Source organism: Eschrichtius robustus, chromosome 5 (assembly GCF_028021215.1).
Source record: "Eschrichtius robustus isolate mEscRob2 chromosome 5, mEscRob2.pri, whole genome shotgun sequence".
NCBI lineage: Eukaryota > Metazoa > Chordata > Mammalia > Artiodactyla > Eschrichtiidae > Eschrichtius > Eschrichtius robustus.
The window spans coordinates 30,050,697-30,077,526 of NC_090828.1; the positions used below are offsets into that span (position 1 = coordinate 30,050,697).

General features: G+C 35.3%; 1 protein-coding gene across 2 annotated transcripts; it reads right to left on the reverse strand.

Moving 5' to 3' along the window:
• Window positions 1-1,317: 1,317 nt before the first annotated feature.
• Window positions 1,318-21,475, reverse strand: ZDBF2 (zinc finger DBF-type containing 2). 2 transcript variants are annotated; one of them, XM_068543815.1, is made up of 5 exons: window positions 17,234-17,287; window positions 14,531-14,658; window positions 5,888-8,571; window positions 5,446-5,782; window positions 1,318-5,328 (listed from the first exon to the last, which is right to left on the reverse strand). In XM_068543815.1, the coding sequence occupies exons 1-5, from the start codon at window positions 17,285-17,287 to the stop codon at window positions 1,437-1,439; spliced, it is 7,095 nt and encodes a 2,364-aa protein (XP_068399916.1). In that variant the 3' UTR covers window positions 1,318-1,436. The 2 variants fall into 2 exon arrangements, with proteins under 2 accessions (XP_068399916.1, XP_068399914.1); XM_068543813.1 differs by lacking the exon at window positions 17,234-17,287 and adding exons at window positions 19,731-19,835; window positions 21,399-21,475 and having other exon boundaries at window positions 1,318-8,571.
• Between the last annotated feature and the right edge of the window lie 5,355 nt (window positions 21,476-26,830).

Consider the following 26,830-nt stretch of genomic DNA (forward strand, 5'->3'; position numbering starts at 1 on the left):
AAGAAATTACAACATAACACCATAACATACCCACAGATTAAATAATGGCCCCTGAAATAAAACTACATTTAGAAACCAACTGTTACACTATACTTACTTCTAAGATAACAAATTTTTATCTCTGAAATCATGGTACACTGATCTAGTTTCAATAAAATATGGTTTATACAATGTAGTAGCTGAAATTCATGTTTCCCTTTAACATCAATGATAGAAAAGGACCCAGGATCCTTGGCTTAACAGGATAACTATCTGTACCAGCTCAACCAGTATCCCTGAATAAAGGATCTAAAGATTTTCTGAGTACCTCAGACCTAAACTGCATATCTTGACATTTTTAGGTGAACTACCAAAATCAGTTAACAAATCGAAGGAAAGCCAAACCAACGCACAAATACAGTTTTTCACTTGCAAAATGGGTCTCCACTTATCAGTTTTATTAGATCTTTTGAATTATTAAGATTATAACTTATTAATAACAACAATTAATGGTCTGCCCAAATTACCAAACCAGTCATTTCAGTTCAAGCTATTAAAAAAGGATATGGAAATATCTAAAATATTTTTAAGAGATAAGGCCATAAGATAACTGGATTTTCACATTAAACCACTGACGCTTCAGGTGGAGGGGAAAAAAGGTGGTAGAAAAGCATAATCACGCTGGCAAGATCATTTTCCCCTTAAGGTCTAATAATGCTAAAGAAAAACCTACAGAGATTGCACGTACGCATGTGTCCAAATGAGGAAAGTTAGATACCTGCAGATCCAGTTTAAATGAAGAAGGAAGAGTTTGTGTTATGTATGTAAAATCACCAGGCAGTTTTTAAAACTGGATTAAAGTTTATGAAATCTCATTCTCTGGAATGCTTTTAAAAGAAAGATAAATTATATTTTGTGTGTGATTATTTAGGTTAATCCCACTCAAAAGCTGAGATAATCAGAGTTTCTTCTTTTTAATTATCCAGTTAGAATATGATATTGACAATGCCACTCTGAAACATACAGAAAATAACTACATATTCATTTGTTCCAATTTTTTAAAAGTAAAAAAGCATTTTATGTTTGCCACATCCATTCTTGCAATATAACCTGCTGACATGAGAGACACAATCATAAAAAATAAATAAGAGGGACATGGTTTGAGGAAGAAAGTTGTATATATTGTGCTAAATTATGTGATATAAATTAAGATGAAGCTCTTCCACAGCAAATGGACAAAGGAAGTTTTTTAACTTAAAAAAAAAAGGACCCTAAACACTAACTTTAAATTAATATAAAAGTTCTGAAAAATAAGTCTATAGCAAAATAGTTGAAGGTTCATTTTTTTCACCAAAGTTAGGAAAGCTATGTACACTAGGTACCAAATATATTTTCAATTGAAGTACTGAATCCTCAACTAGCCCTTAATAGAAACACCTCTAGTTTACCTCATTACCTCACGATTTGTTAGAGAGCCGAGTCCTCATTCTGTCAGAATATGGTATACCAGAATACGAACTTCTCAAAGCATATGTTCTAACAGGTCTAGAAGGCTTTCTTCGTTGTCTTCTAGGGCGTTTTTTATTACCATTCTTCTTATTTCCTGCAACGGCAGAAGAGCCCCGCACAGGTTGCTTGGGAGAAGAGCTTGCTATAGCTTTTGACTGCTCTTCAGCTCCAGCTGATGGAACCGAGGCCTTTGAAAGCATTTTAGCTGGTCTCTTTGCCTTCTTTAACCTACTGACATCAGATTTTCTCTTCTTAAGATGCATCCTAACAAAAGTGCTCCTGGACCGATATTTGTGACGCAAAAAAACAGAGTATTTTGGAATATACTTTTTAATTATATCACTTAGTTTGGTCTGAATCCAAATCGACCGTTTTTCTGAAGCAATTCTGGTTTTTTGCTGGGGAATAACTGGTCTACAACCTTCTTTGGGAAAACCTGGCTTATTATTAGTTGTCACCTTCCTTCTCTGAATTTTCCTTTTACTTTCCAAAAACTTATTTCCAATCGATTTCAGAGAAATTTTGGCAACATCATGATTTAAAAGAGTTGACTGGAAATTACTTTGTTTTGAAACTTCACTAGAATTCAAAATCTTGGATTTTTCCAGAAACACAGATTCACTGGCCTCCTGATGTGACATTAATTCATGTCCTACTGACACTGTCATAAAAGGTGCCGAAGCAGAGCTTTGTACATAAGTATCATCATCTCCTGCATTAGAATTTAGGTGGCTAAAATGAATTTCCACACAGTTATTCCTGTCAGGCCCTGGTACTTCTATGTTCAAAGAAGGATCAATTACAATCTGCTTATTCAATGGGTCATAACAATTAAAGGAACTCTGGTTAAATTTGTACTGTATGCTAAGATCCCAATTATTTCTACTACCATGCCTCCTTTTAGAGAAGTTGTTGGATTCACCTTTCTTCAGCTTAATATTTGAAGAAAGAACATAAATTAAGGCATTTGGTTGCAAAGGCTTCAAAACTGTAATACATGATTCAGGAAATTCGACTTTTCCAATTTTTACTTTCTTTCTTGTTTTTCTGTCATTCTGTAAAAGTAAACGCTTCCTTACTGGAGAGTCTTTCTCTTGTCCAGTTATTCTTCTTTTTGTCCCTGGGTGACTTGCGAGATTGGTTTGAGTTCCATGGCTGACTTTTATAGCTTGGCATGGAGAAGCCACTTGGCATGTTTGTTCAAAATGCTTCTTTGCTGAAGGATAATGGCTAGGTTTATCTAAGGCCACTGAAAAGTCATCAATATCTGAAATACCACCTGCATTATCATCACAATCTGAAAGAACTTGAATTGATGTAGTGTCCTGATTGAGGTCAGTCCAGGTAATCTTTTTTCCTTCATTCGATTTTTTTTTTTTAATTTTCCTGGTCTCACAGTCATCATCAAAGTAACAGTGGAAACGACCTTTCTTAAATTCCTTCACGAGAGCATTAATTTTCACATCACCTTCTCTCATTATCTGAGACCACGTTTTCCCCACAAATGAAGGAGGGACATGAGGCAAGCCTTCAAGAACTGGTTCATCAGGATCATCTTCTATGACTTCCTTTGCTTTTTCCAGGTTCCGTATAGAATCAACCATGGGAACAGAGCCTGAATGGGAATTATGGTTTGTTTCTTTCAGGTCAAAAGACATCTTCTCAAATAGGTCTATTTTATTCACAGCTTCTTGAGGCTGGTTGTTGTCAGACTGAAGAGAGGGATCACATTGAAAATTCATCCCAGAACCACAAGGTTCACAGCTCATACTTTCTAGATCGGTATGTTTTAACTTCAAAAGGTTTTCTTTATCAGGCATTTGATGAGTCACCAACTCAGGAGATGCATTACAATCCATTGCAGAAACACTAGATTCACAGTTCTTATCTTTTAGGCCAATATTTTCTACATCTTTCCAAAGGTTGACTCCTTTGTTAGCCTTCTGCCGTTGCTGAGTCACTGGCTGAGAAGTCTCCTCCCGTTCAAAATTTCTTTTAGGACGATTAGATTGACGGCTCTTATCCTCGGGGTCAATATATTTGGCCTTTTTTTTTCCAGGCTCTTGTGACTGGGAAGTCGTGGACTGATGAGAGGCATCAATTTGAAAATTTAGTTCAGAAATATAAGGCTCACAGCTTGTCTCTTCCAGAATAATATAGTCTTGCTTCTGGTTTACAACTTTAAAGGTCTTTTTGGAATGGTTTGTCACTGATTGAGGAGAGGATTCACAAACATATCCTAGTTCAGAATCACAAGAGTCACAGTTCTCATCTTCTGGAACAAAACTTTCTGCATTTATACAGCTGATTTCATTGACAGTCATCTGAGGTGAGTCAATCACTGGCTGAAAAGGGACATCAGAATCTGAAATCATTTCACAATCATTATCACTGGTCATCAGGTCCACAAATAACATCTTCTGAAGATTTGTTTCTTTGTCTGACACTTGAAGTTCGTTTATCACTATTTGAAGAGGAACATCAGAATCACACATCATTTCAGAATCACTAGGTTCACTGACTCTTTCTTCCATGCCAAGATGCTTTTCCATCTGAAGGTTTACTTCTTTGCAAACCACTTGAGGTTGGTCAACTTCTAACCGAAGATGAACACCAGAATCACATTTTATTTCAGAAACACTAAGTTCACAGTTCTTATGAAGGTCATGATCCTTCTCTTGCAAGTTTATTTCTTTGACAGCCACAGGAGAATGCCCAGCTATGAAGTCAACATCAGAATCATAACTTACTTCAAAATCACCTAGTTTATATCTCTTATCTTCCAGGTAAATATGGTCTTCCTCCCAAAGACCTATTTCTTCAACAGCTTTTTGAAGCTGGCTAGTCACTAACTGAAGAGGATCATCAGAAACAAAACGTATTTCAGGACCACAAGGATCATTGCTCTTATCTTCCAAACTGGCTTGTTGCTCTTCCAATATGTGTGGTTGCTCAACCACTGACTGGAGATGGGCATTTGAAACATAAATGACTTCAGAATCATTGGGTTCATAGCTCTTAGTACCCAGACAAACATGTCCCTCCCTCAGAAGACTTATTTCTGTAATAGCCTCTTGAATTTCGTTAGCCACAGACTGAAGAGGTTCATCAGAAACAAAATTTATTTTTGAATCACTAGGTTTGAGAACCTCATCTTCCAAGTCAACATGCTCCTCCCAAAGGTTGATCTCCTTAACAACTTTGGTTTGGCCAGCCACTGACTGAAAAAGGACATCAGAATCATACACAATTTCAAAACACTTAGATTCATCTCTCTTATCTTCCATGTCAACTTCATTCTTCCAAAGGCTTACTTCTTTAACAGTTTCTCTAAGCTGGTTGGCCACTGACTGAAGGGGGTCATCAGAATCAAAACTTATTTCAGAACCACAAGACTGATTGTGCTTATCCTCTAGCTCAGTATGCTCCTGCTCCAAAATAGTTATCTGAGGATGATCAACTATTGACTGAACCAAGAGATCAGAATTCAAACTCATTTCAGAACCACTATATTGGCTGTTCTTATCTTCCAAGTACACATGACCTTCATTCTTGAGGTTTATTCGTTTAACAGCTACTTCAGTTTGATCAGACACAGACAGAAGAGAAACGTCAGAATTATGTATTAATTTAGAAGCATTAGGTTCATCAACCTTATTCTTCTGGCCCATATCCTCTTCTTCCCACAGGTTTGTTTTTTCAACCACTTCCTGAAATTGTTCAGTCAATGGCTGAAGAGGGTCATCAGAATGAAAAGCTATTTTGCCATCACTAGATTCATTGTTTGTGTCTGCCAGATCCACATGTTTTTCCTTCAAAAGGGCTAGTCGAGGTTGGTCAATGACTGAATGAAGAGGGGTATCAGTACCCAAATTTTTTTCAAAACCTCTAGGTCCAGTACTTTCATCTTCTGGGTCAACATGGTCCTCCTTTAAAATGGTTATTTGAGGTTTTTCATTCATTGACTGAAGAGGGACATCAGAGTCCAAAATTATTTCAGAACCACTATATTTATCACCCTTGTTCTCTAGAACAACATGTTCTTCTTTCTGAACATCTATTTCTTTAACAGTTATTTGAGGTTCAGTCATTGAATAATCAGAATCTAAATTTATTTCAGAACCACTAAATTTAGCACTTTTACCTTTTAACTTAGCATGCTTTTCTTTTTGAAGCCATAGTTCTTTAACAACTACTTCAGGTTTGTGAATCACTGACTGAAGAGGGATATCGGAATCCAAACTTGTTTCAAACACACTTAACTCATTACCCTTATCTGCTAAATTTACATGTTCTTCTTTTTGGTTTATTTCTTTAATAGCTATGTCAGGATGATCAGTCACTAAATGAAAAGAAATATCAGACTTCATACTGCTTTCAGAAACAACAGGTACATTACCCTTACTTTCTAAGTGTATAATCTCCTCTTTCAGGTTTCTTTCTTTAATGGGATCTTCAGAACATCCAGCCATTGAACAAAAACCATCATAATCAAAACTTAATTCAGAACCACAAGGTTCATTTTCCTTATTTTCTAAGGGTGCCCACTCTTCTTTTTGAGGATTTAGCTTTTTAACAGCTTCTTCTGGATGGTTAATCACTGAGTGAAAAGGGATATAAGAATCCAAACTTATTTCAGAAGCAGTGCGTTCATCATCCTTCCCTCCTAAGTGTATATACTCTTCTTTCTGAATGAATGTTTCTTTAGCAGCTACTTCAGGTTGATAAATCCCTGAATGAAGAGGTATATCAGAATCAAAAGTTATTTCAGAAACACAAGATTCATTACTCTTATTTCCCAGATCAATAGACTCCTCCTCATAAATGGCTACTTGAGATTGGTCAACTACTGAGTGAAGAGGAATATCAGAATCAAAAGTTATTTTGGAACTAATTGACTCAAAGCTCTCATCTTCCAGGTTAATGTGCTTCTTCCTTATTTCTTCAACATCCAGCTCAGTATACTCAGTAACTGACATAAGAGGAGGATCGGAATCAAAACTCAGCTCAGAACTGGAGCACCCATAGCTCTTAACTTCCATATCAACATTTAACGCTTTCAGATTTATTTCACCACAAGCCCCCTGAGGTTGATCATTAGCTGATGGATAAAGAGAAGCATGAGAATCAAAACTTAGATCAGAAATGCTAGATTTAACACTCTTATTCTCCAGGTCAAGAGCTACTTCCTGAGCGTTTACTTCTTTAACTGTCACTTGGGATTGGTCAGGCACTAACTGAGCATCTGTTTTCATCAGATGAAAATTCATCTCAGGACCATGAGACCCACAGTTCATATCCACAACGTCATTCTTCTCTTTCAGAAGATAGATTTCTTCAACAGCCCTCTGAGGTTCATCAGTCATGGTCTGAAGAGAGACATCACAATCAAGATGTGCTTTAGCACTACTAGGCTTACGATTCTTATCTTTCAGATAGACAAGCCTATCCTCCAGGTTTCTTTCTTTGACAGCCAGTTGAGGATGGTCAACTACTGACTGAAGAGAAACATCACAATCGAAACTTGTTTCAGAACAACTCGATCCATAGTTCTTATCAACCAAGCTAATGTGAACCTTCTTCCAAAGTTTTGTTTCTGTGACAGCCACTGGGAATTGGTCAACCACTGACTGAAGTGAGAAAACAGAATCAGCACTTATTTCAGAGCTACTAGATCCATAGTTCATATCAACCAAGCCAACGTGTGCCCCCTTGGGAAGGTTTACTTCTTTTTCAGGCTGTTGGGGGTAGTTATCAGTTGACTGAAGTGAGGCATCACAATCAAAATTCATCTCAGAATCACTAGATTCATAGCTTTCATCAACCAGCCTAATATGCATCGCCTTCTGAACACTTACATCTTTAACAATTACTTGAGTTTGGTTGGAAGTCAACTGAAGGGAGCCATCACAATCAGAGCTTATTTCAGAAACACAAGATTTATTGTTCTTATACTGCAAATCAGCACGTACTTCCTTTAAGAGGTTTATTTCTTTGGCAGTCACTTTAGATTGGTCTGTCAGTGAATAAAAAGAGGAACTGCCATCAAAACTCATTTCAGAACCTCTTGATTCACAGTTCTTACATTCTTGGTCAATTTGCTCCTCCTTCCAAAGGTCTGGCACAGCCTCTTCATGGTGATCAGATGCTGACTGAAGATAGCCACCAGCAAACTTCATTTCAGAACTCACTGAGATCTTCTGTTCCAAAAAGGCTGACTTGTTATAAACCAAATGCTTTCCTTCTTGGGTATGATCCATATTAGGAAAGAATTTCTCATGGTACTTTGGAATGTCATCTTCAAAGATTCCTTTATTAGAAGGCATGTCAGTTTTATTCAGGTTGACTGCTGGGTTTACTGTTAATCTGGAAAGAGATTCCAATTTTAAGGAGCCTTCAGCACCCACAAATTCATGGACTTTAGAGCCAGTTGACAAAGTTTTACCCTGAGATTTTACATCTTCCTGTATAGCCAATTTATCTGAATTTATACATAAAGATTTCCTGTTTGATTCTTTAGGTTTCTGGTATGTTACTGAAGAATTTTCTGGATGGGATGACAGCATAGGGTTTCTAAAGCCCCTGTCTAGCTGTTTAAAGTATTTGTCAACTTTGTTTGGGTCACATTTGTTAACTGAATCCAAATGGGATCCTAGTGGTAACCCAGTAGTAGCATTAGTTGTAACTGGTCTTTCATGAGAACTTTCAGGTAAACAACTAACAGGAGCATTAGAAATCACTGATGAACATATTACATTTTGTCTATTATTTGTAGCATGACCAATACCAACTGGATTAAATTCTTTCATACTGCTCCCAATTTTATGAATGAACTCCAAGGGCTGCTGCTGTCCTTTCTCCAGTTTTTGAATAACTGATGGTCGAATTGAAACACTCTGTATATATTCCTGAGATTTACTAGGTCTAGAATACAGCTCTTCAACAGGTTCAAAAGCCTTGGAAGACATCTCTTCTCTGACTCCAGTAGCATCCTCAGTCATTATTTCAGGAACAAAATCATCATTCGGAACCACTCCAGAAGGTGACACGGTAGTCATATGAAGTCTCTCATTTTGCACTGATCTAAAAAGCAAGGGGGAAAAAATCCATAAAAATACTCTAACATCTGTTTGAGATTTTTATTAAATGCATGATAAATGTTATTTTCTTCCTACCCTGGGCAAGATTCCTAGAAGACAGAGTCTCAAAATAAAATTAATTTTGTAACATTTGGCTAAGAAAAGAAAGGAAGGCAGAATCATAAAATCAAACAAGTTGGAAATCCCCCAAAATTTGTATCTGTATTTGTGTGTGTTTAAAATTAACAACTAAATCACAATCTGTATTTCTACTCATTTTAAACTAATTTTACAACAAAAAAATCCCTCCAAAAGTGTAACCATTAAAGGTTAAAAACCACTCTTTTATATAACTCTTATGCTAAAAAGGAAAAATTTTTAAACTATCTACAAACAAAATAAATAACTATATATTAAATCTATGAGATGTGATCAAAATGAAAACTTCACACTTTTAAATTTCCCATTAAAATAAGAATTAGTAAACAGAAATTAATTAAATGAGCACCTAATTCAAAAAGACAGAAAAATAACCAAATCCCCCTACCTCAGGAAACTTGAAGATATAAATTAAGAAAAAGAAAGACCAATAAATAGGAAACAAAAATAAAGCAAGAGCTGATTTTCAAGAAGTCTAAAATAATACAAAAACCAACAATGTCTAGACAAGGGGGGGAAGAGAGATGAAATTTTTTAAAGATGAACTGTATAATTTAGAAAGCTTATAAACATAATTAAGTAATGTGGTATTGGCATGGGATTAAAAACATTCAAGGAAAGAAAATGGTATTCAAAATCCAATATATAGATATAGAAGTAGATGTAGATACACACACACAAACACAAGAATTTTATGTTACAGGTGATGTTTTATATCAGTGGAGATAATTAGTATATATTTATTTTAAAAATAAGTACTGCTACATAACACTTATAAAAATAAATTCCAAGAAGATTAAAAATATTTAAAAGAAGAGACAATGGAATTAAGAAAAAGACATGAAAGAAGCCATAAAGAAAAATTCTCCTTAGATTGTGTCAAAATGTTTCTTTCTATATGGTAAAAAATAACATACACAGTTGATAAACACATGACAGATTCTGATATTTAAAATATAAATAACATTTAAAATACAAAGAACTATTATTCATAAATATTGCATACAAACCTAAAATATACAAACAATTCAATGGAAAAATAAGCAAAGTATATGAAAAAACAATCCATAGGATAAATATATTTCTAATAACTATATAGAAAGAGAAATTCTACTTTACTCATAAATAAATAAAGGTTAATTAAGAGACACTTTCTGGCCTATTATTTTAGGGAGAAAGAAAGAGGTTGATAATCCCAGTGTTGGCAAGAGTGACAGGAAATGAGCACTGTCATATACTACTCGTGTATATACATATATATACAATTTATGCAATAAATTATATATAAATTGGTATAGCCTTCCAGGAAATGTCTATCAAGAATAAAAATTTTCTTCTCTAAATGTTTGGTAGAATTCACCTGTGAAGCTGTCTGGTCCTGGACTTTTGTCTGTTGAGAGTTTTTAAATTACTGATTCAATTTCATTACTGGTAATTGGTCTGTTCATATTTTCTATTTCTTCCTGGTTTAGTCTTGGGAGATTGTATTGATACATTTCTAGAATTTGACCATTTCTTCTAGGTTGTCCATTTTATTGGCATATAGCTGTTCACAGTAGTCTCTTACGATCCTTTGTATTTCTGTGGTGTTGGTTGTAACTTCTCCTTTTTCATTTCTGATTTTGTTGATTTGGGCCCTTTCCCTTTTTTTCTTGATGTGTCTGGCTAAAGGCTTATCAATTTCGTTTATCTTTTCAAAGAGCCAGCTTTTAGTTTCATTGATCTTTTCTTTTTTTTCTAAGTCTCTATTTCATTTTTTTATTATATCATTTTCTTAAATTTTTTTTTTTTTTTTGGCTGCGTTGGGTTTTCATTGCTGCGCACGGGCTTTCTCTAGTTGCGGCAAGTGGGGGTTACTCTTCGTTGCGGTGTGCGGGCTTCTCATTGTGGTGGCTTCTCTTGTTGCAGAGCACAGGCTCTAGGCACACGGGCTTCAGTAGTTGCAGCACGCGGGCTCATTAGTTGTGGCACGCGGGCCCTAGAGCATGCGGGCTTCAGTAATTGCAGTGCGTGGCCTCAGTAGTTGTGGCTCGTGGGCTCTAGAGCTCAGGCTCAGTAGTTGTGGCACACGGGCTTAGTTGCTCTATGGCACGTGGGATCTTCCCGGACCAGGGATCAAACCCATGTCCCCTGCACTGGCAGGCGGAGTCTTAACCACTGCACCACCAAGGAAGTCCCTATTTCATTTATTTCTGCTCTGATCAGTATCATTTCTTTCCTTCTACTAACTTTGGGTTTTGTTTGTTCTTCTTTCTCTAGTTCCTTTAGGTGTAAGGTTAGGATGGAAAACTTCTGAATCAATCTGAGGCCACCATCACCCTGATACCAAAACCAGACAAAGATACTACAAAAAAAGAAAATTACAGACCAATATCACTGATGAATATAGATGCAAAAATCCTCAACACAATACTAGCAAACAGAATCCAGCAATACATTAAAACGATCATACACCATGAACAAGTGGGATTTATCCCAGGGATGCAAGGATTCTTCAATATACTCAAATCAATCAATGTGATACACCATATTAACAAATTGAAGAATAAAAACCATATGATCATCTCAATAGATGCAGAAAAAGCTTTCGACAAAATTCAACATCCACTTATGATAAAATCTCTCCAGAAAGTGGGCATAAAGGGAACATACCTCAACTTAATAAAGGCTATATGTGACAAACCAAAGCTAACAACATGCTTAACAGGGAAAAGTTGAAAGCATTTCCTCCAAGATCAGGAACAAGACAAGGATGCCCACGCTCACCATTTTTATTCAACATAGTTTTAGAAGTCTTGGTCACAGCAACAAGAGAAGAAAAAGAAATAAAAGAAATCCAAAATGGAAAGGAAGAAGTAAAACTGTCACTGTTTGCAGATGACATGATACTATACATAGAAAATACTAAAGATGCCACCAAAAAAAGCTATAAGAGCTCATCAAAGAATTTGATAAAGTTGCAGGATACAAACTTAATATACAGAAATCTGTTGCATTTCTATACACTAACAATGAACGCTCAGAAAGAGAAATTAAGGAAACAATCCCATTTACTATCACATCAAAAAGAATGAAATACCGAGGAATACACCTAAGGAGGCAAAAAACCTGTACTCAGAAAACTATAAGACACTGATGAAAGAAACTGAAGATGGCACAAACAGATGGAAAGATACACTGTGTTCCTGGAAGAATCAATATTGTTAAAATGACCATACTACCCAAGACAACCTACAGATTCGCTGCAATCCCTATCTAAATACCAATGGCATTCTTCACAGAATTCACAGAACCAGAACAAATAATTTTAAAAGTTGTATGGAAACACAAAAGACCCTGAATAGCCAGAACAATCTTGAGAACGAAGAACAGAGCTAGAGGAATCACACTCCCTGACTTCAGACTATACTGCCAAGCTACAGTAATCAAAGCAGGATGGTACTGGCACAAAAACAGACACATAGATCAATGGCACAGGACAGAGGGCTCAGAAATAAACCCATGCAGTCTTCCCTGGTGGTCCAGTGGTTAAGAATCTGCCTTCCAATGAAGGGGACGTGGGTTTGATCCCTGGTTGGGGAACTAAGATCCCACATGCCACGGGGCAACTAGGCCTGCACACCACAACCACTGAGCCCGCGTGCTCTGGAGCCCATGTGCCACAACAAGAGAGAAGCCCACGCACTGCAACGAAAGAGCCCGTGTGCTGCAACTACAACCCGTCACAGCTAAATAAATAAATAAATAAAAAGAAATAAACCCACGCACTAATGGTAAATTAATCTATGACAAAGGAGGAAAGAATATACAATGGAGAAAAGATAGTCTCTTCAATAAGTGGTGCTGGGAAAACTGAACAGCTACATGTAAAAGAATGAAATTAGAACATTCTATAACACCATATACAAAGATAAACTCAAAATGGATTAAAAACCTAAATGTAAGACCAGATAATATAAAACTCCTAGGGAAAACATAGGCAGAACACTCTTTGACATAAAACGCAGCAATATTTTTTTGGATCCATCTCCTAGAGCAATAGAAGCAAAAGCAAAAATTAACAAATGGGACCTAATTAAACTTAAAAGCTTTTGCACAGTAAAGGAGACCATCAACAAAACGAAAAGACATCAGGCATACCCAAATTTAGGAATATCCTACAAAATAACTGGCCAGTACTCTTTTAAAAAGTGTCAAGGTCTTGAAAGCAAAGACAGACTGAGGAACTACTCGAGATTAAGGGAAAGTAAGGAAATGTGACAACTCAATGCACTGTGTGGTCCTGGACGGAATCTTGGTCCAAAAAAAGGACATTAGTAACACTACTGACAAAATCTGAATCAGGTCTGTAAATAGTATGGTATCAATGTAATTTCATGGATTTGATCACTGTACTGTGGTTATTTTAGATTTAACATTTGGGGAAGCTAGGTAAAAGTTACACAAGAATTCCTTGTACCAGTTTTGCAGCTAAATTTGTGTAAGCCTGAAATTATTCCAAAATGAAAAGTTAAAAAATAAAAAATATTTTTTAGTGTCCATAAACTTTAGCCCAAAAGTTCAAATTCTAGGAATCTACTCCACAGAAAACGTTGCACGTACAAATATGTTTGTTGAAGCATTGTTTATATACACTATAAACTGGTAATTTATAGTGACCCCAAGATAGGCTAATTCCATCTTTCCACCAGCTAAGAAACCACATAATTTTTTTTTAACATCTTTATTGGAGTATAATTGCTTTACAATGTTGTGTTAGTTTCTGCTGTATAATGAAGTGAATCAGCTATATGTATACATATATCCCCATATCCCCTCCCTCTTGCGTCTCCCTCCCACCCTCCCTATCCCACCTCTCTAGGGGGTCACAAAACACTGAGTTGATCTCCCTGTGCTATGCAGCTGCTTCCCACTAGCTATCTATTTTACATTTGGTAATGTATATATGTCCATGCCACTCTCTCACTTCGTCCCAGCTTACCATTCCTCCTCCCCACGTCCTCAAGTCCATTCTCTATGAAAACCACATATTCTTTTCCTGACTTTTCCCCATTAAAACTTTTTCACTATTTACTAAGTTCTAGGTTGGTGACTTGCAAAGCGTTCAAGAAGTTTATCCTTTTTTCTGCTGCTAGTGCTGAACTCAACTAATTCTGCACAGATGTGCTAATGATCTATTTTGCCTTATCTTATATAGCTGTAGCTGCAAACTCACCACAGTACATAATCTGATTTTCTACCAAAGTTCTTCTTTAACATAGGACATTTAACTTTTTTAAGTGTTATCAAAATATTTATTTTTATTAAAACCAAAATAAGTTAATACGAGAGTAAGCTATCAAGATACTGACAAATTATAAAAAGAGCCAATTCTATTTGACAAAATAGCAAATAGTTCCATTAATGTGGAATTAACTTAGTTTTTACCTTAACCACCCTTACTTGGCCACTGTCACCAACTTTTTGGTTACTAATCTTGTAAAAGTTATGTTTGCTCCCACCTTTTTACCCTGTTTAATCCTGTGACATCCTTATAAAACACCTTAATGATATATAATTATTTATCGGCCTAAGACTTTTCTTTAGAAAAAGCATAGTGTAGTCCATAACTTTTAGAGTGAAATTTCTTACCTAAGCTAGGAAAAAATTTTAAATAATTGCAAAGGTAAGTTACTAGATAAAATTTCATGTTATATTCCTTGATTCGAAGGTTCACTTTAGGAAGTATTAGAACAATTAACACAAACATTTACTGTAACATATAACTAACTTTGTGCTAATATTATTCCACTCAGTTACTTTACCTGCTTTCTTGATAATGATATGGGTGGTGCCTCAGTACATCCTGCAAGAAACGTTCCATCAAACTAGTGGTACCCATCCATTGTCTACTCTGTGTGGTCAAGTATCTGTGCTGATCACTGGATATATGCTATAAAGTAAAAAGAAAATGAATATTTTTAAATGGGTAATACTCATTAGTAGTGAGAGTGTCACAATATAAATTCATTATACACCTAGTAGAAGTATAAATTAATATACCCTTTCTATAAAGCAATTCTAAAATATGCATCTGAAAACCATAAGGGGAGCTCAAATCAATGCAGAATATTAGAGGATGTGGAGCTCACTTCTCCTCACGAACATATCAAAAATACATCTACATGTGGAACAATTCTTACTGAAAACTAACTGGAAATGGGTAAAAGGACTCCTGTACAACCAAGGCTGGAAGAAAGATACACACATAGGATGGTTAGGAAGGGAGGAAAAGCAAGCGATTAGGTTGGACCTGTGCCCATGGGAGGGGACTCAGAGGAAGAGGAAGATCAGTCACACTATCAGGAGGGTAAACAACCCATACACTTAAAACCATTCTGTTTTTCACTTTCTGTACAGTATTCAATAAATTACATGAGCTACTCAATTATTATAAAATAGGCTTTGCATAAATGATTTTGCCCAATTGTAGGCTGATGAAGTGTTCTGAGTACTTTTAGGGTAGGCTAGGTAAGCTCTGATATTCAGTAGGTTAGGTGTGTTAAATGCATTTTCAACCTAAGATATTTTCAAATTACAATCAGGATGTAATCCCATCATAAGTTGAGGAAGATCTGTATCATCTTCCTCTCTGTGGCTTGCCTTTTCACTTTCTTTTGTGTACGTGTGTGCATGTGTGTGTGTGTGTGTGTGTGTGTGTGTGTGTGTGTTCATTCATAAATAAAGTTTTATTGGTGCCCCCCCCACACACACACACACACAAAGTAAATCCGGCATCTTTCCCAGGGTACCTTTTCACTTTCTTAATTGTCTTCCATTGTTTCTTAACTTCATTGCAGTCCAATTTACCAATTTTTTTCTTTGCCAGTACTTTTGGTGACCGGTTTAAGAAATCTCTCCTCACCTCGAAGTCATGAAGATTTTCTCGTATCTGTTTCTGGAAACTTTATTGTTTTACCTACAATACTCACATCTACAATCTACATGGAATTGATTTTTGTAACCAGGATGAGTTAGCAATAAAATTGCATTTTTTTTGCCCTATGGATAAACAATTGATCCAGTATCATTTATTGAAGAAAGCCTACTCCTCACTGCTCTTTAGTGCCATCTTTGTCACAAATCAAATATACACATATACATCTGTTTCTGGACTTTCTGATTTATTTCCATGGTCTTTCTAACTTTGCACCATTGTCTTAATGATTATGACATAATAATAAGTTTTTATATCTGGGACAGTAAGCCCTCTGACTTTGTTCTTCTTTAAGATTACCCTGAGTCTTGTTGGTCTTTTGCATGTCCATATATATTTTTAGAATTGGCTTACTTTTTATTTAAAAAAAAAACTGCTGGAAATTTTTAATAGAATTTCATTGACTCAGTATATAGGTTTGGGCAGAACTGACATGTTCAGAACATTGATTTTTCCAATCCATGAACATGGTATCTCATACCAATTATTTAATTTTTAAATTTTTCTTAAATTTCTCTCAATGTTTAGTTTTCTGTATAAAAATCTTATACGTATTTTTTATACGTATTCCTTAAAAGTTGATGATTTTTCATGCTGTTGTAAATATCTTCTTCAAATCTCATCTTCTATGTGGTGTTTATATATAGAAAGACAATTTTTTTATTCTTTTTTTCTAACTATGTTTTATTGAAGTATAGTTAACTTACAATATTATGTCAGTTTTATGTGTACAGCAAAGTGATTGTTATACATATATATATTTACTCTAAAAAGACAATTTATTTTTATGTTGGCCCAAACGTTTTTTAAAATCTCTTATCAATTCTAATAGTTCATCTAAATATCTTTAGGATTTTCTTTGTGCACAATCACACTGTATACAAATAGTAACAGTTTTATTTCTTCTTCTCTAATCTTTATCATTTTCCTTTCTTTTTCTTTCTTTATTTCCCTGACTAGGACCTCTGATAAAATATTGAATATAGTTTAATTCAAGCATCAAGTCTATTTTCACTTAATTTATTACTGATATATTTGTAGTTAATTCTTGTTTTTATTTTTAAATCTGTCTTATTATTCTATTCTTGCCTACACAGTGTCCCTATTTCTCTGCTTTCTTATTTTCTTGTGGACTATTTTTTATTATTCCAATTTTATAAAGATCTATATTTTGTATAGACTTTTTCCTAGTCTATTAGTGGTAACAGATTACAACATGCAACCCTGACCGATCAAAAGTACTTGTTACTTTTACTCTCCTTCTCTCTTTTTTTTTTATTTGGCCATGCCGCACGGCATGTGGGATCTTGTGGGATCTTTGTTCTACTGACCAGGGATCAACCTGCACCCCCTGCATTGGAAGCATTGGAAGTGCCGAGTCTTAACCACTGGACCACCAGGGAAGTCCCCACTCTCTTCTTGAACAATGCAAGGTCCTTAGGTATTAGCTCAATTTACTCCCCTTCCAATTTATATGCCACTGTTGTTAATCTCACAAGATATTATTCATTTACATTGCCCACCTATTTACCTTTCCATTGCTCTTCGTTCCTTCCTGTATCTCTGAGCTTCCAACTGGAATCATTTTCCCTCTACCTGAAAAACTCTTTTTAGTATTTCCTCTAGTAAGTGTCTGCTGGTGATAAATTCCCTTAATTTTTGTTTCCTGAAAATATTTTATTTCACCTTATTTACTGAGTATAGAATTCTAAGTTGGTAGTTCTTTTCTTTCCTTTGGCTTCCATTATTTCTGTTGAATATTCTGTTCAATATTCAGCTAGATCTGGGCCCCATATGTCTTCACTGCCTTAGTAGTTCACCAAAGTTTTGAATTATATATATACATATATATATGTGTGTGTGTGTATTTTTTTCAAGCTTTTATAGTTAGTACAAATTGCCTCAGCTGTCATCAACAGAATCTTTTTAAATGTCAGTTTAGTACAGGAGTATCCAAATGTCTAAAAATTATTATTCTAAACCTTAAGCAAAAAAATTATATTGAATGCTTATTGACTAGAACTTGTGGCTAAAGCATAAACATGTTTTATCATTATCAAAAGTTCAACAAATAATCTTCCATTCAAGTGATGATATAATTTCTCAATCACGAGAGAAATATTGAAGAGAACTTGAGATTTATTATCTGCCTCCTCATGTTTATAACCAGCATTAAAAATTATTTCTTTTTTAAAAAGGCAGAGATGTAGAAATCACAATAATAAAAACTCTTCCTAGTATGAATTTAAGTGTTTACTATTAGATCATTAAACAAAACAAATGCTACTAAACAGCAGAATTTTTATATGTTATAAACTTGTCTTAGATATCATCAAAGATCAAACAGTTTAGAACTAGCAGAAGCTTCATTATATGATTGCTTCACCTATGAGACAATTCCACAGCTGAAGAAAAACTTGAGAATCTTCTAAGTTAACAGTCCTGGTCAGAAAGCTGCAGCTACTATTACCATCAATACTTATTTCAAAATCTCCATACTTGATGTTTCACAAACTCTTCCAACAAAAAGAAGAGAAAGGAACACTACTCAACTCATTCTATGAAGCCAGTACTACCCTGATACCAAAACCAAACACATCACAGAGAAAAAAAGCTACAGACGAGGACTTCCCTGGTGGCGCAGTGGTTAAGAATCCGCCTGCCAATGCAGGTGGCACGGGTTCAATCCCTGGTCCAGGAAGATCCCACATGCTGCAGAGGAACTAAGCCCTCACGCCACAGCTACTGAGCCCACGTGCCACAACTACTGAGCCCGCATGTCACAACTACTGAAGCCCACGCACCTAAAGCCCGTGCTCTGCAACAAGAGAAGCCACCACAATGAGAAGCTCGAGCATCGCAATGAAGAGTAGCCCCCGCTCGCCCCAACTAGAGAAAGCCCACGCGCAGCAATGAAGACCCAACACGGCCAAAAAAAAAAAAAAAAAAAAAAAAGCTACAGACAATATACCTTATGGATATATATGCAAAACTCTGCAACAAAATGCTAGCAAGCCAAATCCAGCAACATATAAAAGGAATTATACACCATGACCAAGTGGAATTTATCCCAGGAATGAAAAATTAGTTTAACATCCAAAACCCAATCAGTGTAAATGCTATAGACTGAACTGCGTCCACCCCTCCCACTTCCGCCAACTTCTTATGTTGAAGTTCTAACCACTAATGTGGCTGTATTTTTAAAAGACAGGGCTTTTAGGATATAATTAAATTATATCACACACAAAAATTAACTCAAAGTGAATCAAATACCTAAAAGTAAGAGCTAAACTATAAAACTCTTACAGGAAAACACAGGAATCAATCTTCATGAACTTGGATTAGGCAATTTTTATGACACCAAAAACACAAGTAACAATAGAAGACAAATTCAACTATAGCAAAATTTAAAACTTTTGTGCATCAAAGCATAAAATTCAAAGTCCTTACCTTGTCTTACAATGACTTACAAAATCTAAGGCTCTGAATTCTTCACCTGTCACTTAACATCCACCCCCCCACCTGACCTCCACTGCAGCCACATTGGCCTCCCGGCTTTTAGTTAGCATGCTAACCACTCTTCTGCCTCAGGGTCTCTATCCTTGCTCTCCTGTCCCTCTACCCAGAAATTCTTCCCCCAGATATAAGCAAGCCTGGGCCCCGCATTTCATTCAAATCTCAACTCAAATGTCACTTCCTTAACCTTACCTGGCCACTCTACCTAAAATCGCACACTCTTCCCTATTTTATTTTCCTCATAACATTTATCACAATCTGACATACTATGTACTAAATTTATATGACTACTTACTTTCTGTCTTACTGCATTCAAGTATAAGCTTCATGAATAAAGGAAACTGATTTTGTTCATGGCCATATCCCTAGAAACTTAAACAGTATCTGCCCATTAGTAGATTCTCAATATGGTCTGTTCAATGAAGGAATAAATGAATTTAATCAAACGTAAAAGAAGGGAAAGTTACGACTAGGTCCTTTGTGGTATAACCATAGTAATAGGATCTTCTCACCTGTTCCAGGTTATTATAGTGCACACAGCAATAGCTGCAATATCCTTGTCTGTTCTGCATATTGAATAACCAAAGTCAGATGGCTATTGTCCTGGAATACTCAAACTGGAAAAAAACAAAAATGGCAAAAGCACAGTAAATTCCTTACTACCATGAGGAAAATAGCTATGATAATATCAGAGACCAGAAATTCATTCTTGGGTCCTACCCACTCATATTTCTAATAATTGTGAAAACAGACAAGGCTACCATGAGCTACTGAACCAATCAATGAGCCTGGAATAAAATGAGACCTCTGAATCTTCTTTTCTTTTTTAATTGAGGAATAGGTGAGGCACAATGTAAGTTTCAGGTGTACAACATAGTACAATTCACAATTTTTAAAGGGTATATTCCATTTATAGTTATTATAAAATATTGGCCATATTCCCTGTGTTGTACCATATATCCATGTAGCTTATCTATTTTATACATAGTAGTTTGTACGTCTTAATTCCCTACCCTTATCTTGCCCCTCTTCTCTTCCCTCTCCCCCCGGTAACCACTAGTTTGTTCTCTTTATCTGTGAGTCTGTTTGTTTTCTGTTATATTCACTAGTTTATTTTTTAGATTCCACATATACGTGGATATATATGATATCATACAGTATTTGTCTTTCTCTGAGACCTATGCATCTTCTAAAAGAGTAGTGTGTTGCCAGTATTTGAAGCCTAGATGACTACATTTTTTATTGATTTTCTAAGTTGTTAAGAGTTATCAGAAAGTGATTCAGTATTGAATACAGTACTCAATTTATAAAGACAAATTACTATTTCTAAGTTGTTACTATAGTATATTTACTATACTTTAACAAAGCTTATTAATTTTCCCATTATGTTTCTACACAAAATCCCAGATTATGTGAACTCTCAGTGTCATATATAACATCTTATTCTCTAGCATGAGAGTAGATACTACATTTATTTTCTGCTTAATCCACAGAGGCAGATTTTAAAGTAATTTATCCAACAAAGTTGCTAAAAAACAAAATAGCAACTAATATAGCCTCTGAAACAAAAGACATTTCTCTTCTGACAATTACATAAACAAAACGAATATGAAGAATTTTTTTCCAACTAGTGCAATAAGATTTCTCTACAAATAAAGAATAGTTTCCAAGTTTCTACCCTCCTCCCCAAAACTATAATCCTTCATCATTACATACTGCATTACATACTGGTTTCCAAACCAGGCTGAATATAAAAATCATACCCCAAAATTCTGATTTAGTAAATCTGAGAAGATTTACTAGAGCCTAGAATTCAGAATATTTTTAATTTCCCGAGTAATTATGATACACATACAATTTATTCACTTACACAAAATATAACAAATTTAAGTAATAAATTAAATACAATGAGTTTTTTTGCTGTTTTGTGAAAGTGAAAATAGGATTTTAAGAGATAATTTCATCAAGGTTTTAATTCTAATTATTTTAAACACTCTTATCTGTCGAAAAAAATAAAGAGAATGATCCTATAATGTTATGAGTGTTTCTGATAAGATTATCCTGCAACAGAAAAAGTTTATTCATTAAAATCAATGTTCAAAAATTGAAACCACAGCCTTAAAACCAAGAAGAATAGAAAAACTTCATTAAATCAAAATGCTTTCATAACATTCACTTACCCATTACTTTTTATTATGAGAAACTTTGATAGTTTCTGACTTCTCACTTATAGGGAAAATAAATCAATTAAACCAGCTTCTGAAATAAAGAATATATAAGAAATTATTTATTTAAAATTTGGTCTTTTTTCCATTAATTTACGTCACTTATTAACCTGAAGCAACAAAATGAAAGAAAGTTTAAGTTGTATTCATAGATGTGGCAATTTTCAGGCTGAGAGAACTCTAGAGTTTAAACCTGAACTCTGAAAATCATTAAATAAACTTTTTAGTGCTTTATTTAAAATATAATTAAAACATTCATTGGATAAAAGGCAAAATGAAAGTATGAGTCTAACATCACACACACACGCACACAAAATTTAAATACTTTAAATATTTTTTGATCTTTAACCCTTATGGACTTTAACTCCCATGGCATTATTACCTGCCATTTCATCATCTCTAGTGCCATGCCACAATGAAACAGAGCTACAATAAACCAAAAGCACCTGTTGGCATTTGGAAAAATTCACATGCTAGAACCCCAAAAACTTATGGAATCAAAATCCCCTGGTGGGAAGCCAGGCACATGCATATTACACATATTTAAAATGTTCCAAGGTGATTCTGATATAGGTTGAACCAATAATACGTCATTTTTCATGTACTAACAAAATTCTTAAAGGGATCATTTCTTTGGGGCCCGGGATTACATTACTTTACATGACCAAATGGGTCTTTTTATACAAACTCCGAATTCTATTGGTACCTGGTATTTTTATAAAGTAACAAATCATTTACCTTGAGCAGAAAAGGTCAGATATTTCATCAGCTATATTTAGTCCTGGCAAACATCTATAAATTAAAATAAAACTGTTTAACAAAAAATGATAAGCCCTATGAGTGTCTACCATTAACCAAATTAAATACCCTCAAGTCACAATTTAAGTTTGAAGAGTGACACGACTATGTTTCCAGTAATAGGAGAAAAACTACTAACTTTTGAACACAAAGCACTTTACATACTATGACGCACTGAATCCCACATGACCTCTTAAGATGTTCTGGAACAGAGTAACTCTGATGGTGCATGTAACCCACCGTCAAATACTTCAGATCTCTGGGTTCTGGGAACAGTAGCTGTAAGAACGCAAGGCACAGCTGTGCCTCTGGTAGGGTTAAGAACAAAGAGGCCATCAAACCCAAAATGAGCTTCATGAGAAACTTTTCAAAGAAATATTTATGTGAAACTTAAGTTTGGGTCCTGAACTAACTACACAACTCTCAGTTTTTGTGTTAGTTTTAATAAAAAATACTGTCAATTCCTTATCACCTATCTATATCAATTGACAATTAAACCAAATTATCCATTTTTTATTCCTCCACATTGTCCTGGGCAAAGTGTTAACCCCCCTACCCAGGATCACTGGTTAACAAGAAATTCCAGCACTTGGACTCAACACTTGACACCACTGTATGATCAAGGAATAAACATTTAGCACCTACCCTGTGCAGGGTTCTATGCTAGGAGCATCAAGGGATAGAGAGAAATACAAGACAAGCTTTCTTGCTCTCAAGAAGTTTAGATGGAATTGGGAAATAAATGCAAAAATATCAGGTGGTATCTGAGAAATGCCTAGGCACAAATAATAAGTACAAATAGGTTTAGCTGCAAAATTCAGTTTTAGCTGGAGGAACCAGGGATGTCACAGTGGATATGGTTTTTTTAACTGGACATTGGAAGCTGGGTAGAATTTGTTTACACAACTGTCAGGAAAAGCTATTCCAAGTAACAAAGAAGCAAAGTATAAAAGCAAGAAAGCACAAGATACTTTTGGAGATAGTGAGTTGACAAATTCATCTGGAGCTAAGTTTTCATTTAAGAATTTAAGGGGCACTAAAGCAAGAAAAGTAGACTGAGTTTTAACATGATAGGATTTAAAAGCAGACTAAAGATTTAGACCATATCTTCAGGCAGTGTATAAATTTTTTGGAAAGCAGTGTACTCAAGGAGTGCTTTAAGAAAATTCTGGAACAACAGTTCTTTCCTACTCAAAGATGCTTTTCATAGGATAAGGAATATAACTATTAAACTATTCAGCACTATTTCCTAGAATATTGGAGAATTAGTTAATACCCAAAACATCCAAGTTCAAAGAGTCAGTATCCCTTAGAGCAAAGACTTAGTCTTATTTATACTTATAAATTAGGAAAACACACATTAATTTTTTTCTTTAAGAAATGACTTTTATTAATTTTATGATATTTATTAATTTATTATTTTTATTATGAAAGTAAAACAAAATTATAGTACAATTATAAAAATTAAGAAATAAAGAGCATAAAATCAGCTGTAATTCCACTACCCACCATTTACATTTGCCATATATTCTTCTTTGTTCTAAACATGTTTTTTACAAAAATGGAATGGTACTACCCATTCTATTCTATAGTCTCCTCTTTCATTTAACCATATATGATGAGCACCTCTATATGACATTATATATAATTCCAAACAGAATGTTTAAAGATTGCATACTATTGCATACTATTTCATTTTATCAGTGTAAGATAAAAGCCCTCTTATCTGATAAGACCCAGTAGTTGGTGAGTTAACTTTTTAAAAATTGGCCAATAAGATGATTTTTAAAATACATACACACATAACCTTAATATTTTATCTAACTTAAAACATACAAATGAATACATGCTTGATATAAGGTCAAGATAGACTTTTTTGTTTCACTGAGGGCTTTTTGTGGATAGGACAGCTGGAGTTCCAAGTCTTATTTTTTTCATATTTTCATAAACACATCATGATTTACCCTCAAGGAGTTTCTGAAACCAAGTACCCCTAAGACCAAGTTCCCCTGACGAGTTTATGATTAACCTCTCTATCCAAAACTTTATTCCCTTTCTTGTCCCACCCCTGCTCCCTTTAGGATTGAGAAGTATCAAAGAAAAGGGGGGACTGAGACCAAGCAGGACCCTGTGGGGCCCTCCCAGGTACAAAAGCCCCTCCATGTCCCCCATTTCTTGTTTGTAGAAAAAGGCTTTAGTCTCCTAGGCCCTCCCTGGTTCCAAAAAGCAGACTCAAACAGTTACGAATTAGGGAAGTGAGGGAATGCAGAAACAAAGGAAAAGCAGTTAGGCAAGAAAAGTAATGATAGCTTAAACAATATTTCAGTGGTAAAACAGAGTCCTAGTTCCTCCTCAAGGGGTATACATAACAATCTGAAGCATATCTTTGAGTTTTTCTGCAGAAACTAAGACCGCCCCCCCACCCAGTGGAGGATGGTGACTACATGCTAACAAGAAGGCAGACCCCAGACTGGTTGGAACCAAAAGGTTAATGATTAAGAATCCCAAAAAATCACCCTGTTACCTCACCACCAACCAATCAGAAGAAAGTCCACGAGCTGCAACCCTCGCCCCAAATGTTGGCCTTAAAAAACCCTTCCCTGAAAGCCATCGGGGAGTTCGGGTCTTTTGAACACGAGCTGCCTGTTTTCCTTGCTTGGCACCCTGCAAATAAACGCTGTACTTTCCTTCACCACAACCCGGTGTCAGTAGATTGGCTTTGCTGTGCAGCGGGCGAGCAGACCCAAGTTCGGTTCGGTAACATTTCCATTTTGGTTCCTCTAAAACAGAATAAGAACTTAAAGACATTTTCAAAACTGAGAGAAGTATTACAATTAATGTTTAAGATTTCCCCCAACCTTTTACAGTTGTGATACCCAATTAAGTGCTTTTGCAACAGCCTTTTTTTGAGGCCAAAGCATTTGATTTATATTTTTCATAAAAATAAAGTGCTATAAAAAATGACAATGCTTACACTCTTATTTCATTGGTTTATGTAACATTTAAAACTGCAAAACCAATCTGGGGCAGTGAAGAGAGATCTTTGAAATGCCTGAGATAACTTCAGCAGAACTGTCTCAAATAGAAATAAAGTGCTTTTTTTTTAGGACTGTTTCTTGCATACCTGAGATCTGTACCTACTGCAGAGATAAATAAACACATTTTTGAAGTGCCTTGAATTATAAGTGTGTGAGTTTCTCAAGCTGACAGTGGTACTGAATAAGAGCTAACAAAACCCAGAATCCCTGTGGGAAATATTTTTCAATTGCTTGACAATAGAGACATCAGCTCAATAATAAATAAGTAAAGACAATAGAAGGGCATTTGGTCTACTGAATAAGATAATCTAAATTACTTTTCTAGCAATAGAAAAACGGTTGGGGAGCAGTCACAAAACAATGGCTAAATGACATAAAAAGACCATCTTAATTCAGTGTCCCTTTCCTTATAACATTATTAACTAATTTTCAATTTCCCACTCTTTTGGATTATCCACCTTCTATGGGTTTACCTCTGGTGACAAGAATTATCCTGGATACCTCCATTCAGTCTTAATAGCTAACTTGTAGTGAGTACTTAAACTGTGCAGGCACTAAATCAACAGTTTCACATGCATTATCTCATCTGAATATCAAACAGCCTTATAAGGTTGGTGTTCCGGTAACTCCCACTTTACAAATCAAGAAACTGAAGTTCAGAGAGAAGCACTATCATGTTCCAGGTCACACACAAATAACCAGTGTAGCTGGGATTTGACCCTAGGTCAATCTGAGCAGTTTATGCTCTTAACCTCTGAACTTCTTTAAAAGGCTTTCTCTCTGTATTTTCAGGAATGCTAATTGATTGTTTTAATATTAGGTGAAAACAAATAATTAAGATCTAATTTGCTACAATAAACACTGTCAAATGTTCCAAAGAAAAAAGTAGAACTATTGTTAAACTTAATTGCATCATCACTCCCATTCTTTTTTTTTTTCCCCTCCCTTTCTGAGATGAGTGCTGACAGTACCTTGGGTTAGTGACTTTCAAATTTGATTAGCATGGCACACGGGAAGCAGTACATTTTATATCACAACCCAGCATATGTAGACACACATGCACACACCACACACACACGCAAACTTTAAAAGTTTCACAAAACAATATCTTCATTACAGGTAATGCATTCTGGTATTTTCTATGTTATCTTATTTCGGCTTATGAAACTAGTGGTTATGATTCACTACATTAATTTCACAATTCACTAATGGTTTGAAAACTGCAATTTAAAAAAAAACATTGCCTCAAATTATTAAGCAGAGCAAACAATACTTCATAGAAAATGATTGTTACCCTGAATTCAGCTTATTTCTATCCAACATCTTGGCCACTGCAGTGATATTTTATTAAATCTTTTAGGAGTTTCTTTGCTAAGGTTGGCCACTGGTCAAGGTTCAGGGAGAAGAAAATTCTTGCTTTACAGGCTTTGGGTCCAAATCAGTACAAGTTGAGAAGGCAGTGGAAAGATGTTTATGCATTGATATAGAAAAAGTCCTTCATGTATTAAACAGTAGATCACATTAGCACCCCATTTATGTAACACGAATATC